At 42.6% G+C, this 18,662-nt stretch overlaps 1 protein-coding gene across 2 annotated transcripts in view; it reads right to left on the bottom strand.

The window, feature by feature from the left end:
- Window positions 1-18,662, bottom strand: part of GINS1 (GINS complex subunit 1) — a 42,538-nt gene that overhangs the window by 6,185 nt on the left and 17,691 nt on the right. The window contains exon 5 of one of the 2 annotated variants that reach the window (XM_025400151.1): window positions 16,840-16,956. The exons of the other annotated variant lie outside the window; for it this stretch is intronic. Within the exon in view, the coding sequence (XP_025255936.1) occupies window positions 16,840-16,956 (117 nt within the window). The remainder of the gene's footprint in view (window positions 1-16,839; window positions 16,957-18,662) is intronic. 2 annotated transcript variants of the gene reach the window in all.

Genomic DNA, 18,662 nt, shown 5'->3' with positions numbered 1-18,662 from the left:
AATTAAATATGAGAAATATCACTCCAGAAAAATCCCAAAGGCCTTTGCATTTGCTTTTTTTTTTTTGAGACGGAGTCTTGCTCTGTTGCCCAGGCCAGAGTGCAGTGGTGTGATCCACACACTGCAACCTCTGCCTCCCAGGCTCAAGCAATTCTCCTGACTCAGTGTCCTGGGTTGCTGGGATTACAGGTGCTCACCACCATGCCCGGTTAATTTTTAAATTTTTAGTAGAGACAGGGTTTCACCATGGTGGCCAGGTTGGTTTCGAACTCTTGACCTTAAATGATCGGCCTGCCCCCGCTTCCCAAAGTGCTGGGATTACAGGCCTGAGCCACCACGCCTGGCCGCATTGGCTTCTCTAAATAGACTTTTATTTTGGAAAATCTCAAACACATTCAAAAGTAAAAACACTATTCCATGTCCCCATCAACTGACATCAACACACGGCCAAGTTTGTTCCCCTGACCCACTTGTGGGTTATTCTGAAGCAAATCTTAGATATCATTTCATTTCATCTGTAAATATTCTACTGTCTACTTCTATAAAACCAGATAATTTTTAAAAATTCCAATACTGACTGTAAATGGCAGCTCATGACTATAATCCCAGCATTTGGGGAGGCTGAGGCAGGTGGATCACCTGAAGTCAGGAATTCAAGACCAGCATGGTCAACATGGTGAAACCCTGCCTCTACTAAAAACACAAAATTTAGCTGGGTGTGGCGGTGCGTGCCTGTAATCCCAGCTACTCAGGAGACTGAGGTTGCAATGAGCGAGATCGCACCAGTGCACTCCAGCCTGGGTGACAGAATGCGACTCTATCTCAAATAAATAAATAAAAATTATTAAGATGAGAGAGTATTGGCATTTATTTATTTATTTATTTTTGAGACAGAGTCTCACTCTGTCACCCAGGCTAGAGTGCAGTGGTGTGATCTTGGCTCACTGGAACCTCCGCTTCCCAGGTTCAAGCAATTCTCCTGCCTCAGCCTCCCTAGTAGCTGGGATTACAGGAGTGCGCCACCATGCCCAGCTAATTTTTTCGTATTTTTAGTAGAGACAGGGTTTCACCATGTTGACCAGACTGGTCTCGAATCCTGACCTCAAATGATCCACCTGCAGCCTCCCAAAGTGCTGGGATTACAGGCATGAGCCACCGTACCCAGCCTTATTTAATAATTTTTAATATCATGAACTATCTAGTTAGTACCCAAATTTCCCACTTGTCTCGTGAATTTTTTTAAGGTTTCCACATTGAAATCAGAATCCAACAAAGGCACACATCACCTTTTTTTTTTTTTTAATGTCTTGTATGTGTTTAATCTATAGGTTTCACTTCCTCTTTATTTTTTCCTTCCCCTTGGCATTTTATTTGTTGAAAAAATCGGGTGAGTAGTTTCTCACTGCAGCCTTGAACACCTGGTTTCAAGCAATACTCCTGCCTTGGCCTCCCAAAGTGTTGGGATTATAGGCATGAGTCACTGCACAGGGTCAGTACAACTTTTCACAATCAAGATTTTGTTGTGGATTTCTTTGGGGTCATTTAACATGTTCCTTTGTCCCTGCGTTTCCTATAAAATGGAAGTTAGGTCTACATCAGATAAGGTGACTTTGTGGCAAATGGTGTTATGTACTTTCTATTACAAGACCCCATAAAACACAAAGTGCCTGGCTGTCTCTTTTTGGATATTGAGGTTAATCAGTGGGCCCAAGTGTCATCCATACTTATGCATTATAAAGATCTCCATTATCCACTGAAAGATTTTAGTAAATAAAGGGTTACAAGCATTAATCTAATTCTTATATTCCTACTACATTTGTTAGCTGGAATTCTTCTATAAAAAGAAATTTCCTTTGTAAACTATTGGGCCACGTTAAGATAGAGTTTGTATAGTAAAAGCAATGGATGCTTTGATTCCATTCTCTAACTTGCCACCTTTCTTTTTTTTTTTTTTTTTGAGACGGAGTCTCGCTCTGCCGCCCAGGCTGGAGTGCAGTGGCCGGATCTCAGCTCACTGCAAGCTCCGCCTCCCGGGTTCACGCCATTCTCCTGCCTCAGCCTCCCGAGTAGTTGGGACCACAGGCGCCCGCCACTGCGCCCGGCTAGTTTTTTGTATTTTTTAGTAGAGACGGGGTTTCACTGGGTTAGCCAGGATGGTCTCGATCTCCTGACCTCGTGATCCGCCCGTCTCGGCCTCCCAAAGTGCTGGGATTACAGGCTTGAGCCACTGCGCCCGGCCACTTGCCACCTTTCACATGAGTTGGATCCCTCACATTCTCCAAGGAAACCTCAAAAATGTTTTATTTTTTTAAAATTTTGTTGGCCAGGCACGGTGGCTCATGCCTGTATTCCTAGCACTTTGGGAAGAAGAGGCAAGAGGATTGCTTGAGCTTAGGAGTTCAAGATGAGCCTGGGCAACATAGTGAAATCCCATCTCTACAAAAAATACAAAAATTAGCTGGATGTGGTTGTGAGCACCTGTAGTCACAGCTACTCTGGAAGCTGAGGTGGGAGGATGAGTTGAGCCTGGGAGGTGGAGGTTCCTAAAGTAAACCAGGACTCCTTGCACTAAAATAGTTGATTCCATGTCCTAAATAACAAATGAGCCAAGATTGTACCATTGTACACCAGCCTGGGCAACAGACCCAGATACTACCTCAAAAAAAAAAAATTTTGTTGTTCTTTGGTGTCATTATGCATTCATGCTTCTAACATAATTGATGTAATCCAATTCACCGCAGTTATTATTCACATTGATGCTAAAATTGTCCATTTTTTGGTTAGCAAGAGCTCCTTCAAATTGGCCCCCACATCCTTCCAGCAGTCTCTGCTTAGTCCTTGACGCCTTCCTTCCTTTCTGGGAAGACAAGATGTTTCATGTTCAGTTTGTACATTTTTTATTCAGAACCTGGAATCAGCTATTTTTGTGCCAGGAGTCCTGGTTTACTTTAGTGGGAAGTGGCATTTAGGTATAGAATCTGGACACTCATGGCTAACTGGCTTGGTCATTGTTTCTAGGCCTTTTCAGTGGGCAGAGCTAATCAATACTTTTTTTTTTTTTTTTTTTTTTGAGACAGAGTTTCGCTCTTATTGCCCAGGTTGGAGTGCAATGGCGCAATCTTGGCTCACTGCAACCTCTACCTCCCAGGTTCAAGTGATTCTCCTGCCTCAGACTCCTGCGTAGCTGGGATTACAGGCATGTGCCACCAAGCCTGGCTAATTTTGTATTTTTAGTAGAGATGGGGTTTCTCCACATTGGTCAGGCTGGTCTCAAACTCCCGACCTCAGGTGATCTGCCCACCTCGGCCTCCCAAAGTGCTGGGATTACAGGCACGAGCCACTGCACCTGACCCCTACTTTTTGTTTTTTAAAGAAGGGGCGATTCATGAGTCCCTGCTTATGCTTCAAACTCAAATTTAGGAATATAGGATTTTCCCTTAAGTTTTTCAACTTTGAGGCCGGGCGCGGTGGCTCAAGCCTGTAATCCCAGCACTTTGGGAAGCCGAGACGGGCGGATCACGAGGTCAGGAGATCGAGACCATCCTGGCTAACCCAGTGAAACCCCGTCTCTACTAAAAAATACAAAAAACTAGCTGGGCGAGGTGGCGGACGCCTGTAGTCCCAGCTACTTGTGAGGCTGAGGCAGGAGAATGGCGTAAACCCGGGAGGCGGAGCTTGCAGTGAGCTGAGATCGGGCCACTGCACTCCAGCCTGGGCGACAGAGCGAGACTCTGTCTCAAAAAAAAAGTTTTTCAACTTTGAATCTCTTTTCTCTATCTCTCTCTCTGTTTTGTTTTGTTTTGTTTTGTTTTGAGATGGAGCTTTGCTCTTATTGCCCAGGCTAGAGTGCAATGCCACCATCTCAGCTCACTGCAACCTCCTTCTCCTGGGTTCAAGCGATTCTCCTGCCTCAACCTCCTGAGTAGCTGGGATTACAGGCACCTGCCACCACATCTGGCTAATTTTTGTATTTTTAGTAGAGATGGGGTTTCACCATGTTGGCCAGGCTGGTCTCAAACTCCTGACTTCAGGTGATCCACCCGCTCGACCTCCCGAAGTGCTGGGATTACAAGTGTGAGCTGCTGTGCCCAGCCCCTTTTCTCTTATTCTGAAAACTGTTGGTAATGTCAATTACCCTTTTGCTCTATTCTTCAATATGAAAACTATTTCAAAATAACAGTAACAAAATTATTACTAATAATATGATTAGTAAAAACAGGTTAAGAACTCTTTGCAATTCTTTTGTCCTCAGAACATATGTACCAGGAATATACAATTTATGTGTTTTAAAGTAATGTAAATAACTCCTGGATTCAGGTAAAATGGTACAGTAGGAAGCATCAGAAATCTGTCTCCCTACCTCCACAACAACTGCACGGGCAGACTCTGTCTGACGTCAGTATTTTGGAACTTTGGAGTCTACTGAAGGCTTGAGGTTGGAGCTTTGACAAGCATTCACTGCAATTTACTGTCCATTTTGCCTCTTAGCATAGCAACAGCTAACCATCCCGTTTCTAGCTTTGTGGCAGGCCACAGTGCATGTTCTTGGAGTAGCTTGTACACGGGTTGCTGGAGCAGAGTGTGCAAAAAGCACCCTGCTCCTCACTGCTGATTGCTGTTTCTGATCACAGAGGCGCAAATGATGAGGCTGCCAGACCTTCTCAAAGGCTGCAAGACCCTCCCACATTCCACAGAAGTGAATTCCAGGGGATTTAAAGAGTTAGCACCAGCCCTGCGCAGTGGCTCACGCCTGTAATCCCAGCACTTTGGGAGGCCGAGACGGGCAGATCATGAGGTCAGGAGATTGAGACCATCCTGGGTAATATGATGAAACCCCGTCTCTACTAAAAAAAAAAAATACAAAAAATTAGCTGGGCATGGTGGCAGGCGCCTGTAGTCCCAGCTACTCGGGAGGCTGAGGCAGGAGAATGGTGTGAACCCGGGAAGTGGAGCTTGCAGTGAGCGGAGATCAGGCCGCTGCACTCCAGCCTAGGCGACAGACAGAGCGAGACTCCGCCTCAAAAAAAAAAAAAAAAAAAGTAAATAAATAAATAAATAAATAAAAATAAAGAGCTAGCACCGTTTTCCCACCCCCATTCATTTTTCTTTTTTCCCCCTTTCAGGAGCCAGACATTAAAGACTAGGACAGTGAAAAGCAACTGTGTATACAGTAAAAATTAGAAAGTGACCATGCACGTCCAAGGAAAGGCATGGGTTTCAATAAAGATTTGAGGCCGGGCATGGTGGCTCACGCCTGTAATCCCAGCACTTTGGGAGGCTGAGGCAGGTGGATCACGAGGTCAGGAGATTGAGACCATCCTGGCTAACACGGTGAAACCCCGTCTCTACTAAAAATACAAAAAAATTAGCCAGGCGTAGTGGCGGGTGCCTGTAGTCCCAGCTATTCGGGAGGCTGAGGCAGGAGAATGGCGTGAACCCGGGAGGCAGAGGTTGCAGTGAGTCGAAATGGCACCACTGCACTCCAGCCTGGGTGACAGAGTGGAACTCCGTCTAAAAAAAAAAAAAAAAAGATTTGAGAAAAGTTATACCTCAGGTTGATTCTAAGCACAGCGACAGCTTACAACAATCAAAAAAACAAAAACAGTAACAAAAGCAGCAAACCCTGGGGGAAAGGGGAGAATCTGATTTACAGAGTTATAACATTATTAGATTCAAATGCCTGGTTTTCAACAAAAACAATCAAATCACAAGGCATACAAAGAAACATAAAAGTATGGTCCATTCAAAGGAAAAAGAAAAATAAGAAATGGTCCCTGAAAAAGACTTGATGGAAGATCTACTACACAAAGACTTTACAACAGGAGTTTTAAAGATGCTCTAAGAACTACAGGAAGATGGGGAGAAGATTAAGGAAACAATGTATGAACAAAATTGAAGTAATAGAGAAATAGAAAACCTAAAAAGACCAAAAAGATACTCTGGAGCTGAGAACTGTAAAAACCAAAATGAAAAATTCACTTGAGAGATTCAAAGACAGATTGGAGCAGGCAGAAGAAGCAGCAAACGTGAAGACAGGACAACAGAAATGACTAAATCTGAAGAACAAAAAGAAAAAAACACTGAAGAAAAGGACGAAGCCTGAGAGACCTAACGGGCACCATCAAGCAAAACAAGAAAAGAAAGACAAAGGGGCAGAGAGAATCTTTGAAGAAATAATAACTGAAAACTCCTTAAATTTGATAAAATACACAAATATAAACATCAAAGAAACTCAACAAACTACAAGATGAACTCAAAGAGACTCACAATGAGACACATTATAATCAAACTTTCAAAAGACAAAGAATCTTGAAAGCAGCAAGAGAGGGCTGGGCAGGGTGCCTCACACCTGTAATCTCAGCATTTTGGGAGGCCAAGTTGGGACGATCACTTGAGGCCAAGAGGTTGAGACCAGCCTAGGCAACATAGGGAGACCCCACCTCTACAAGAAGTTTAATTCGGCCTGGCGCGGTGGCTCACGCCTGTAATCCCAGCACTTTGGGAGGCCGAGGTGAGCAGATCACGAGGTCAGGAGATCGAGACCATCCTGGCTAACAGGGTGAAACCCCATCTCTGCTAAAAATACCAAAAAAAAAAAAAAAAATTAGCCGGGCATGGTGGCGGGTGCCTGTAATCCCAGCTACTTGGGAGGCTGAGGCAGGAGAATGACGTGAACCCTGGAGGTGGAGGTTGCAATGAGCTGAGATCGCGCCACTGCACTCCAGCCTGGGTGACACAGCGAGACTTAACTCTACAAAAAGCTTTTTCTGTTTTTTTGGTTTTTTTTTTTTGAGATGCAATCTCGCTCTGTCATCCATGCTGGAGTGCAGTGGAGCGATCTTGGCTCACTGCAACATCTGCCTCCTGGGTTCAAGCAATTCTCCTTCAGCCTTCTGAGTAGCTAGGATTACAGGCGTGCACCACCACACCCGGCTAATTTTTGTATTTTTTAGTAGAGATAGGGTTTCATCATGTTGGTCAGGCTGGTCTCGAACTCCTGACCTCATGAACTGCCTGCCTCGGCCTCCAAAAGTGCTGGGATTACAGGCTTGAGCCACCACACCTGGCCCCAAAAAGTTTAAAAATTAGCCAGGCTTGGAAGTATGCGCCTCTAGTCCTAGCCACTTGGGAGGCTGGGGTGGATTGCTTCAGCTCAGGAGTTTGAGATTACAGTGAGCTATGATTGTGCCACTGCGGTTCATCCTGCTTGACACAGTGAGACCCTGTCTCTAAAAAATTCAAAAAGAAAGCAGCAAAAGATAAGTAAGTCATCACATACCTGGGATCCTCAATAAGATTTTCACCAGATTTCTTATTACAAACTTTGGAGGCCAGAAGGTAGTGGACCAATATATTCAAAGTACTAAAAGAACAACATCGCCAACCAAGAATCCTATATATGGTAACTATCACAAGACAGTAACTTGAACCCATGTTAAGAAACAAAGATCTCAATATAGGTAAATGCTGTGTCTCAATGTGTCCCCAAAAATCAATGTGGTAGAAACTTAATCCCCAATTCAACAGTGTTGGGAGGTGGGGACTTTGGTGAGGTGGTTAGGGCATAAGGGCTCTGCCCTCATAAATGGATTTATGCCATTATAAAATGACTTGATGGAAGGAGTTTGGTCCTTTTTGTCCTTCCAGCTTCTGCCACAAGGACACTGCATTTCAGTCCTCCAGAGGATGCAGCATTCAAGGCACCACATTGGAAGCAGAGTGTAGCCCACAGAAGACAAATGAATCTGCTGGCACTTTGATCTTGGACCTCCAGCCTTCCAGAATTAACTGAGACAGGCTGGCTGGGCACAGTGGCTCAAGCCTATAATCCCAACACTGAGAGGCTGAGGCAGGAGGACTGCTTGAGGCTAGGAGTTCAAGACTACCCTTGGCAATATAGCAAGGTCGCGTCTCTACAAAAAATTTAAACATTAGCCAGGCATGGTAGTGCATGCCTGTAGTCATAGCTACTCGGGAGGCCGAGGCAGGAGGATTGATTGAGCCCAGGAGTTCAAGGCTGTAGTGAACTATGATTGTACCACCACACCCGAGCCTGGGTGACAAACGGAGCAAGACCTTGTCTCTTTTAAAAAAAAAAGAAAGGGCCGGGCGCGGTGGCTCAAGCCTGTAATCCCAGCACTTTGGGAGGCCGAGACGGGTGGATCACGAGGTCAGGAGATCGAGACCATCCTGGCTAACACGGTGAAACCCCGTCTCTACTAAAAAAATACAAAAAACTAGCCGGGCGAGGTGGCGGGCACCTGTAGTCCCGGCTACTCGGGAGGCTGAGGCAGGAGAATGGCGTAAACCTGGGAGGCGGAGCTTGCAGTGAGCTGAGATCCGGCCACTGCACTCCAGCCTGGGCGACACAGCGAGACTCTGTCTCCAAAAAAAAAAAAAAAAAAAAAAAGAAAAGAAAAGAAAAAAATTACTGTTCATTAGAAATTACCTACTCTCAGGTATTTTGTTTTAGCTGCTCAAATGGACTAAGACAGTGAATACATGGAAAATTCTAAAATCTAGCAATATTGTAACATTTTATAACTCTATTTTTTGTTGGTTTTCTTTTTCTGGGAGGGAGAGCGGGGAGACACATTCTGTCGCCCAGGCTGGAGGGCAATTGTGCGATCCCAGTTCACTGTAATCTCTGCCTCCTAGTTCAAGTGATTCTCCTGCCTCAGCCTCCTGAACAGCAGAAACTACAAGCTCATGCCACCACACCTAGCTAATGTTTTGTAATTTTAGTAGAGATGGAGTTTTGCCATGTTGCCCAGGCTGGTCTCAAATTTCTGAGCCACCCACCTCGGACTCCCAAAGTGCTAGGATTACAGGCATAAGAGCCACCACCCCCGGCCCCTATTTTTTGTTTTTAACATGATTTCAGTGACTAACACATTTTAAAAAAAACACTGATTAGTCTAAAAGCTAGTATTACTGTAACTTCGCAAACCTACATTTTGTTTTCTACACAATTTAAGAAACTAATGTATTTAAAAGATTTATCAGTTTACGTTTTAGGGCTCACAACATATAAAGATGTAGTTTTGTGACATCAACAATAGAAAGAAATAAGGATGAAGCTTGGAAGGATCAGAATTTTGGTATGTTACTGAAGTCAAGCTGCTGTAAGTTGAAATTAAAGTGTTATAATTTTAAGATATTCAATGTACTAGCTATCACTAACCACAAAGAAAACAGCTATAGAATATAGTTGGTCCTCTGTGTCTGTGGGTTCCGGATCAAAACATTTTTTAAACAAATGGATGGTTGTGTCTGCACTGAACATGTACAGACTTTTTTTCCTTATTATTATTCCCTAAAAATGATATGGTATAACAACTATATCTATGGCATTTATATTGTATAAGGTATTGTAAGTAATCTAGAGATGATTTAAAGTATACAACAGCATGTACCTAGGTACTATTCAAATACCATACTACTTTATATAAGGGACTTGAGAACCATGGATCTTGGTATCTGTAGGGGGTAATGAGGAAATGAGAAAGAAATCTAAATGTTTCAAAAAATCAACTAAATACTTAAGAAGGCAATAATGCAGGAAATGAGAGACAAAAAAGTTATAATTTCCTAGTCCATTGCAAGAAAAAAAGTTATAAGGCATATAGAAAAACAGCAAAATGACAGAAGTCCTTCCTTATCAGTATTTATGTTAAAGGGAATGGATTAAATTATTTAAGCAAAAGACAGAGATTAGCAGAATGGATTAAACAAAAGGATCCAATCACATGTTGTCTACAAGACACTCACTATAGACCCAAAGACACAAACATTTATAGATTGAAAGTGAAAGAGTGGAAGAAGATATTCTATGCAAATAGCTGCCAAAAGAGAACCAGGGTGGCTATACTAATATTACCTATAATGGACTTTAAATTTAAAGTTTACCAGAGACAAAAAAGAATATTATATATTATAGAATATATAAAAATATAATATTATGTAATAAAATTAACATATAATAAACATAATATATAACATAATATGTAATAAATATATAATATAAAGAAAAAGATGTAACAAGTATAGACACACCTAATAACAATTCATCTGCCAGGTGTGGTGGCTCACACCTATAATCCCAGCACTTCGGGAGGCCGAGGTAGGCAGATCTCCTGAGGTCAGGAATTTGAGACCAGCCTGACCAACATGGCAAAACCCCATCTCTACTAAAAATACAAAAATTAGCCAGGCATGGTGGCACGTGCCTGTAATCCCAGCTACTCGGGAGGCTGAGGCAGGAGAATCGCTTGAACTCGGGAGGCGGAGGTTGTAGTGAGCCAAGATCACACCACTGCATTCCAGCCTGGACAACAGAGCGAGACTCTGTCTCAAAAAAAAAATAATAATAATACAAAAATTAGCCGGGCGTGGTGGTGCAGTCCTGTAATCCCCATCACTTGGGAGGCTGAGGCAAGAGAATCACCTGAACTCGCAAGGCAGAGGTTGCAGTGAGCCGAGATCGTGCCACACTGCCTGGGCAACGGAGTGAGACTCCGTCACACAAAAAGAAAGAAAGAAAAGAAAAGAAAAAAGAAAGGAGAGGAAATCACGAGGAAAAACTGAAAATACTTAGAGGTGAAAAAACAAAAACATAACACATCAAAATGTATGGAATGCAGCAAAAGCAGTACTAAGTGAAAAATTTATAATTACAAACATAAACACCTACATTAAAAAATAGGACAGATTTCATGGCCAGGCGCGGTGGCTCACACCTGCAATTCCAGCACTTTGGGAGGTTGAGGCAGCAGATCATTTGAGGTCAGGAGTTCGAGACCAGCCTGGCCAACACGGCAAAACCCTGTCTCTACTAAAAATACAAAAATTAGCTGGGCATAGAGGCACATGCCTATAGTCCCGGGTACTCTACTCGGGAGGCTGCGGGAAGGATCGCTTGAACCCGGGAAACGGAGGTTGCAGTAAGCTGAGATGGCACCACTGCACTCCAGCCTGGAAAACACAGTGAGACTCTGTCTCAAAAACAAAAACAAGGCCAGGCATGGTGGCTCACACCTGTAATCCCAGTACTTTGTGAGGCCAAGGTGGGTGGATCACTTGAGGTAAGGAGTTTGAGACCAGACTGGACAATACAGTAAAATCCTCTCTCTACCAAAAAATACAAAAATTAGCCAGGCGTGGTGGTGCACCTTATAGTCCCAGCTACTCCGGAGGCTGAGGCATGGGAATTGCGTGAACCATGGAGGCAGAGGATGAAGTCAGCTGAGATTGTGCCACTGCACTACAGCCTGGGTAACAGAGTGAGATCCTGTCTCAAAAAAAAAAAAAAAAGGAAGAAAGAAATAAAAACAAAAGAAGACAAATTTCAAACCAACCACCTAACTTTACACTTTAAGGAACCAGAAAAAGAAAAGCAAGCTAAACCTAAAGCTAGAAGGAGGAAATAATGATTAGAGCAGACATTAATAAATAAAGAATAGAAACACAATAGAGAAAATCCATAAAACTAAAATTTGTTTATTTTAAAAGGTCAACAAAACTTACAAACCTTTAGCTAGACAGACTAAGAATAAAAGAAGGCTCAAATTACTAAAATCAGAAATGAAAGTGAGGACATTACTACCAATCTTATAGAAATAAAAAGGGTCTAAGAGTCCTATGAACAATTGTACACCAACAAATTGGAAAACCTAGATGAAATGGATAAATTCCCAGACACACAAACCTACAAAGACTGAATGATGAAGAACTAGTAAATTGGAATAGACCTACAGCTAGTAAGGAGACTAAATCACTAATCAAAAATCTCTCAATAAAGAAAACGCTGGACCTGATGGCTTCACTGGGTAATTCTTTTTTTTTTTGAGACAGAGTCTTGCTCTGTCGCCCAGGCTGGAGTGCAGTGGCCGGATCTCAGCTCACTGCAAGCTCTGCCTCCCGGGTTCACGCCATTCTCCTGCCTCAGTCTCCCAAGTAGCTAGGACTACAGACACCCGCCACCTCGCCCGGCTAGTTTTTTGTATTTTTTAGTAGAGACGGGGTTTCACCATGTTAGCCAGGATGGTCTCGATTTCCTGACCTCGTGATCCACCCGTCTCGGCCTCCCAAAGTGCTGGGATTACAGGCTTGAGCCACCGCGCCCGGCTTCACTGGGTAATTCTATCAAACATTTCAAGAACACCAATCCTTCTCAAGCTTTTCTAAAAAATATAAAAGGAAGGAACACCTCCCTAACTCATTTTATGAGGCCAGCATTACCCTAATACCAAAGCCAGAAAAGATACTCCAAGAAAACTATAGACCAATGTCCCTTATGAACACTGATGCAAAAATTCTCAACACAGGCCGGGCATGGTGGCTCACACCTGTAATCCCAGCACTTTGGGAGGCCGAGGCGGGCAGATCACCTGAGGTCAGGAGTTCAAGACCAGCCTGACTAACATGGAGAAACCCCCATCTCTACTAAAAATACAAAATTAGCCGGGCGTGGTGGCACATGCCTGTAATCCCAGCTACTTGGGAGGCTGAGGCAGGAGAATCGCTTGAACCCAGGAGGCAGAGGTTGTGTGGTGAGTCAAGATCATGCCATTGCACTCTAGCCTGGGCAACCAGACTAAAACTCCATCTCAAAAAATAAAAATAAAAAACATTCTCAACATAATAGTATCAAATCAAATGCAGCAGCATAGTAAAAGAGTTCATCATAAATCAATTGAGATTTATTCTTGGAATGCAAGGACAGTTCAAGATATGAAAATCAATCAATTTAATGTAAGTCATTAACAGAACAAAGAGAAAAAAACAACATGATCATTTAAACCGATACAGAAAAAGCATTTGACAAAATTCAACTTCCTTTCATAAAAACACTCAACAAACTAGGAACAGAAGATAACTATACATCAACATAATAAAAGCCATATATGAAAACTCCACAGCATATTCAATGGTGAAAGACTGAAAGCTGGCCAGGTGTGGTGGCTCACTCCTGTAATCCCAGCACTTTGGGAGGCCAAGGCGGGTGGATGATGAGGCCAGGAGTTTGAGACGAGCCTGGCCTATATGGTGAAACCCTATCTCTTATAAAAATACAAAAATTAGCTGGGCGTGATGGCATGTGCCTATAGTCCCAGCTGCTCAGGAGGCTGTGGCAGGAAAATCGCTTGAACCTGGGAGGTGGATGTTGAAGTGAGCTGAGATCACACCACTGCACTCCAGCCTGGGCAACAGAGCAAGACTCTGTCTCAAAAAGAAAAAGAAAGACTGAAAGCTTTTCCTCTAAGTTCACTAACAAGGCAAAGATTTCTGCTTTTGCCACTTCTATTCAACATATAACTGGATGTTACAGTCAGAGTAATTAGACAAGACAAAGAAATAGGATTCTAAATTAAAAAGGAAGAACTAAAATTACCTGTTTGAAGATGATATGATCTTACATGTAGAAAATTCTAATGATTCCACAAAAAACTTTTAGAACTAATAAATGAATTCAGCACAGTAACAAGATGCAAAGTCAGTTGCATTTCCATATACTTACAACGCACAAAAATCAGTTGCATTTCTATATACTTACAATGACTAATCTGAAAATAAAAATTATGAAAATAATTCATCAGTGTGAAAAGAATATACAGAAATTAAATTAACGAAGGAGATGAAAGATTTGTACAATGAAAACTAAAAAACACTGTCGAAGAAAATTAAAGATGACATCAATAATTGGAAACACATCCAATATTCATGGATTAGAAGATTTAATATTAAAATTTGGGTACTGTCAACACTACCCAAAGTGATCTACACAATCCCTACTATAATCTCAAAGGTGTGTTTTGGAGAAAGACACCTTTCTCCATGAGAAGAACCCATCCTACAATCCATATAAAATCTCAAGGGACCTCAAATAGTGAAAACAACCTTAAAAAAGAGGAATGGGGCTGGATGTGGTGGCTCATGCCTGTAATCCAGCACTTTGGGAGGCCGAGGCGGGTGGATCATGAGGTCAGGCGATCGAGACCATCCTGGCTAACATGGTGAAACCCCGTCTCTACTAAAAATACAAAAAACTAGCCGGGCGTGGTGGCGGGCGCCTGTAGTCCCAGCTACTCAGAGGCTGAGGCAGGAGAATGGCAGAAAGGCATAAACCCAGGAGGCGGAGCTTGCAGTGAGCCGAGATCGCGCCACTGCACTCCAGCCTGGGTGACACAGCGAGACTCCGTCTCAAAAAAAAAAAAAAAAAAAAACAAACTAAGGCCAGGCATGGTGACTCATGCCTCTGGGGGGCTGAGGCAGGAGGATCACCTGAGGTAAGGAGTTCAAGACCAGCCTGGCCAAAATGGTGAAACACTGTCTCTACTAAAAATACAAAAATTAGCCAAGTGTGGTGCACCTGTAATCCCAGCTACTCGGGAGGCTGAGGCGGGAGAATCACTTGAACCCAGGAGGTGGAGGTTGCAGTGAGCTGAGATCACGCCACTGCACTCTAGCCTGGGTGATAAGAGCGAAACTCTGTCTCAAAAACAAAACGAAACAACCCAAAATATTTAGTGTTGATGAGGATGTGGAGAAATTGGAACCTTTGTGTAATGTTGGAAAGTAAAATGGTATGGCTGCTGCGGACAGCAGTATGACAATTCCTCAAACATAGTATTACCATATGATCTAGTAATTCCACTCTGGATATATGCCCCCCAAAATTAAAAGCAGAGTCTCAAAGAGATTTATATATCCACGTTCATAGCAGCATTAATCATAAAATGATAGCTAAAATAAAGAAGCAACCCAGTGTCCATTGATGGATAAATGGATTAGCAAAATGTGGTATAGGCAGTCATTCTTAAAAAGGAAGGAAATTCTGGGCCAGGCGCACTGGCTTATGCCTGTAATCCCAGCACTTTGGGAGGTCAAGGAGGGAGAATCATCTGAGGTCGGGAGTTCAAGACCAGCCTGACCAACATGGAGAAACCCCATCTCTACTAAAGATACAAAATTAGCCGGGTGTGGTGGCACATGCCAGCTACTTGGGAGGCTGAGGCGGGAGAATTGCTTGAACCCGGGAGGTGGAGGTTGCAGTGAGCCAAGATAGCGCCATTGTACTCCAGCCTGGGCAACAAGAGCAAACCTCTGTCTCAAAAAAAAAAAAAAATTGTGCAATGGCACGATCTCAGCTCACTGCAACCTCTGCCTCCCGAGTTTAAGCGATTCTTCTGCTTCAGCCTCCCCAGAAGCTGGGATTACAGGCATGCGCCACCACGCCCGGCTAATTTTGTATCTTTAGTAGAGACGGGGTTTCTACATGTTGGTCAGGCTAGTCTCGAACTCCCGACCTCAGGTGATTCTCCCTCCTCGGCCTCCCAAAGAGCTGGGATTACAGGCATGAGCCACCGGGCCTGCCTGGAAATTCTGACACAAATTCTACCACAGATACCACAGAAATAAACCCTGAAGATATTATGCTAAGTGAAATAAGCCAGTCACAAAAAGACAAATACTTGTCATTTGTAGCTTCTCAGAAATTATTTTCTAATGAGAACAAAAGAAAACAAAAAGACAAATCATGCATGATTCCACTCACATGAACTAGTTATAGTAGTCAAAATCATAGAGACAGATGGTAGAATGGTGGTTGCTGGGGATGGGAAGCGGGGGTATTGAGAAGTTATTGTTTAATGAGTATAGAGTTTCAATCTTAAAAGATGAAAAAAATCTGGATATGGATGGTGGTGACGGTTGCAAAACAATATAGAAAATTAAACAATATTTAATACCACTTAAATGTACATTTAAAAATAGCTAAGGCCAGGCGCGGTGGCTCACGCCTGTAATTCCAGCACTTTGGGAGGCCGAGGCGGGAGGATCATGAGGTCAGGAGATCGAGACCATTCTGACTAACACAGTGAAACCCCGCCTCTACTAAAAAGACAAAAAATACAAAAAATTAGCCGGGCGTGGTGGCCTGTAGTCCCAGCTACTGGGGAGGCTGAGGCAAGAGAATGGCGTGAACCCAGGAGGCGGAGCTTGCAGTGAGCCCAGATCACGCCCCTGCACTCCAGCCTGGGCGACAGGGCGAGACTCCGTCTCAAAAAAAAAAAAAAAAAAAAAAAAAAAAAAAAAGGGCTAAAATGGCAGATTTTACATGTATTTTACAATTTAAAAAACAGAAAAAAATGGCTGGGCGCGGTGGCTCAAGCCTGTAATCCCAGAACTTTGGGAGGCCGAGATGGGCGGATCACGAGGTCAGGAGATGGAGACGATCCTGGCTAACACGGTGAAACCCCGTCTCTACTAAAAAATACAAAAAACCAGCGGGGCGAGGTGGCAGGTGCCTGTAGTCCGAGCTACTCGGGAGGCTGAGGCAGGAGAATGGCGTAAATCCGGGAGGCGGAGCTTGCAGGGAGCTGAGATCCGGCCACTGCATTCCAGCCTGGGCGACAGAGCGAGACTCCGTCTCAAAAAAAAAAAACAAAACACAAAAAACAAACAAAAAAAAAAAACAGAAAAAAATTAAACAAAATGAAACAAAAATACTTCCTGTTTTGACTAATCCACCAACTTGAAAGACATTTGTTTCATTTTACTTTCAAAATTTAGGGATTGATTTTCCATTTTGATTTAACTTTGTTTTAGTAATAGATAAAACATTTATAGGGTTCCATAGTCAAAACTATTAAAAAGGTATATTCAGAAAATTATAGCTCTTCCATCGTATTCTGTCATCCCCCTATAGGTAGCTTGATTTGCTCTATGCTTCTTTTCTATTTTAATACAAGCTAACACATATTCATATAATCCCCTCTTCTTAAAAGGTAGCACAATCTACACGTTAAAGAAAAATGCATTTTAAAAAGATATACATACTTCAATATATAGGCTTTTTGGTGGTTTCACATCCTGTGTAATGTCCAAACCTTCGTCTCCTCCCAGTGACCTCATATAAGTAGCAAGAGATCTTTTATAATTATTAAACCACTCCATCTGCAAACATAGAGATGATCATTTGACAAAATTCTAAGAAAACTTACACACATTGCATACTCATCCATTCGAAAACAGTACACATCCCAACACAAATCACTATTGTAACCATTCATTCATTTATGCTAAAATATTATTAATTGCCTCCTATGATATAGGCATTGGTTTGGGTACTTAGGATGAATCATTCAATAAAGTGAACAAAATTCTCTGTTCTCAGAGAGATTACATTTCAGCATACTTAATAATAAGCCTTAGGAATCTTTGACCAGAAACAGAACCAAGAAAAAGATGCCATTTCAGAATTATATCTTCAATCTCTGCATTGATGCTATTTCTGAAAACTATAAAACATTGTTAAGAACACCCAAATGTCCACCAACTGATGAATGGATATGTGCCTATATGATAGAACATTATTCAACCATAAGTAGCAATGAAGTTCTGAAACATATTGCCATTACCACATGAAAGACAAAAGGCCACATATTGCATGATTATACTCATATGAAAAACCTGTAATAGGTAAATCTACAGAGACAGAAAGTAGATTCGGGATTTCCAGGAGCTGGGAGGAGGGAAGAAAATATAGAGTAACTATAAAGGGGACAGGGCTTCTTTGTAGGGTGATGAAAATATTCTCAAATAAGATGGTGGTACTGGATACACAACAACTCTGAATATACTAAAAACCACTGCATTGTACAATTTAAGATGGTAAACTTCACAGTGTATGAATCATATATCAGTAAATCTATTTTTAGAAATGTTGAAAAAAAAAGATCTAAATATATACCACATTCACAGACTGGATGATTCAATATTGTAATAATGTCAACAATCTATAGATTCAATTCAATCTCAATCAAAATCTTAACTTTCTTTAAAATGGGACCTGACAAACTGAGTCTAAATTTTACATGGAAGTGCAAAGGGCTAAAAATAGTTGAAATGCTCTCAAAAAAGAACAAGATGGGAACTTGCTCCAACTATACTATATAGTTACAGTAATTACAACAGTGGAATTGGTATAAGAACAGATAGACTAGCATTAACAGAAGAAAAAGTCCTCCCATTCAAAATCCACAGGAATACTGACACTCAGTGTATGACGGTGATACCATGCACACAGTGATGGGAGAGGCACATCTATTCAATACATGGTGGTAGGTCATCTCAGTATCTATATTCAAAATGAAGCATACTTCCGATAGTATACACAAAACTTCATCCCAGTACTGTAGATCTCTTTGTAAAAGGTAAAATATAGCTCCTAAAAGATTACACAGAAAAATATCTTGGGGGGCTGAGGCAGGAGAATGGCGTGAACCTGGGAGGCGGAGCTTGCAGTGAGCTGAGATTGTGGCCACTGCACTCCAGCCTGGGCGACAGAGTGAGACTCTTGTCTCAAAAAAAAAAAAAATCTTAAAATCCTCTGGGTAGGCCGGGCACGGTGGCTCACGCTTGTAATCCCAGCACTTTGGGAGGCCAAGGCAGGCATATTGCTTGAGGCCAGGAGTTCAAGACCAGCCTGGCAAACATGGTGAAACCCTGCCTCCACTAAAAATACAAAAATTAGCCAGGCATGGTGGCACACACCTGTAGTCCCAGCTACTCCGGAGGCTGAAGCAGGAGGATCACTTGAACCGGGGAGGCAGAGGTTGCAGTGAGCCAAGATTGTGCCACTGCACTCCAGCCTGGGTGAC

This window comes from Theropithecus gelada, chromosome 10 (genome assembly GCF_003255815.1).
Source record: "Theropithecus gelada isolate Dixy chromosome 10, Tgel_1.0, whole genome shotgun sequence".
Lineage (NCBI taxonomy): Eukaryota > Metazoa > Chordata > Mammalia > Primates > Cercopithecidae > Theropithecus > Theropithecus gelada.
Note: the sequence above shows the minus strand (reverse complement) of the source record. Positions and strands in the feature narration are given on the sequence as shown.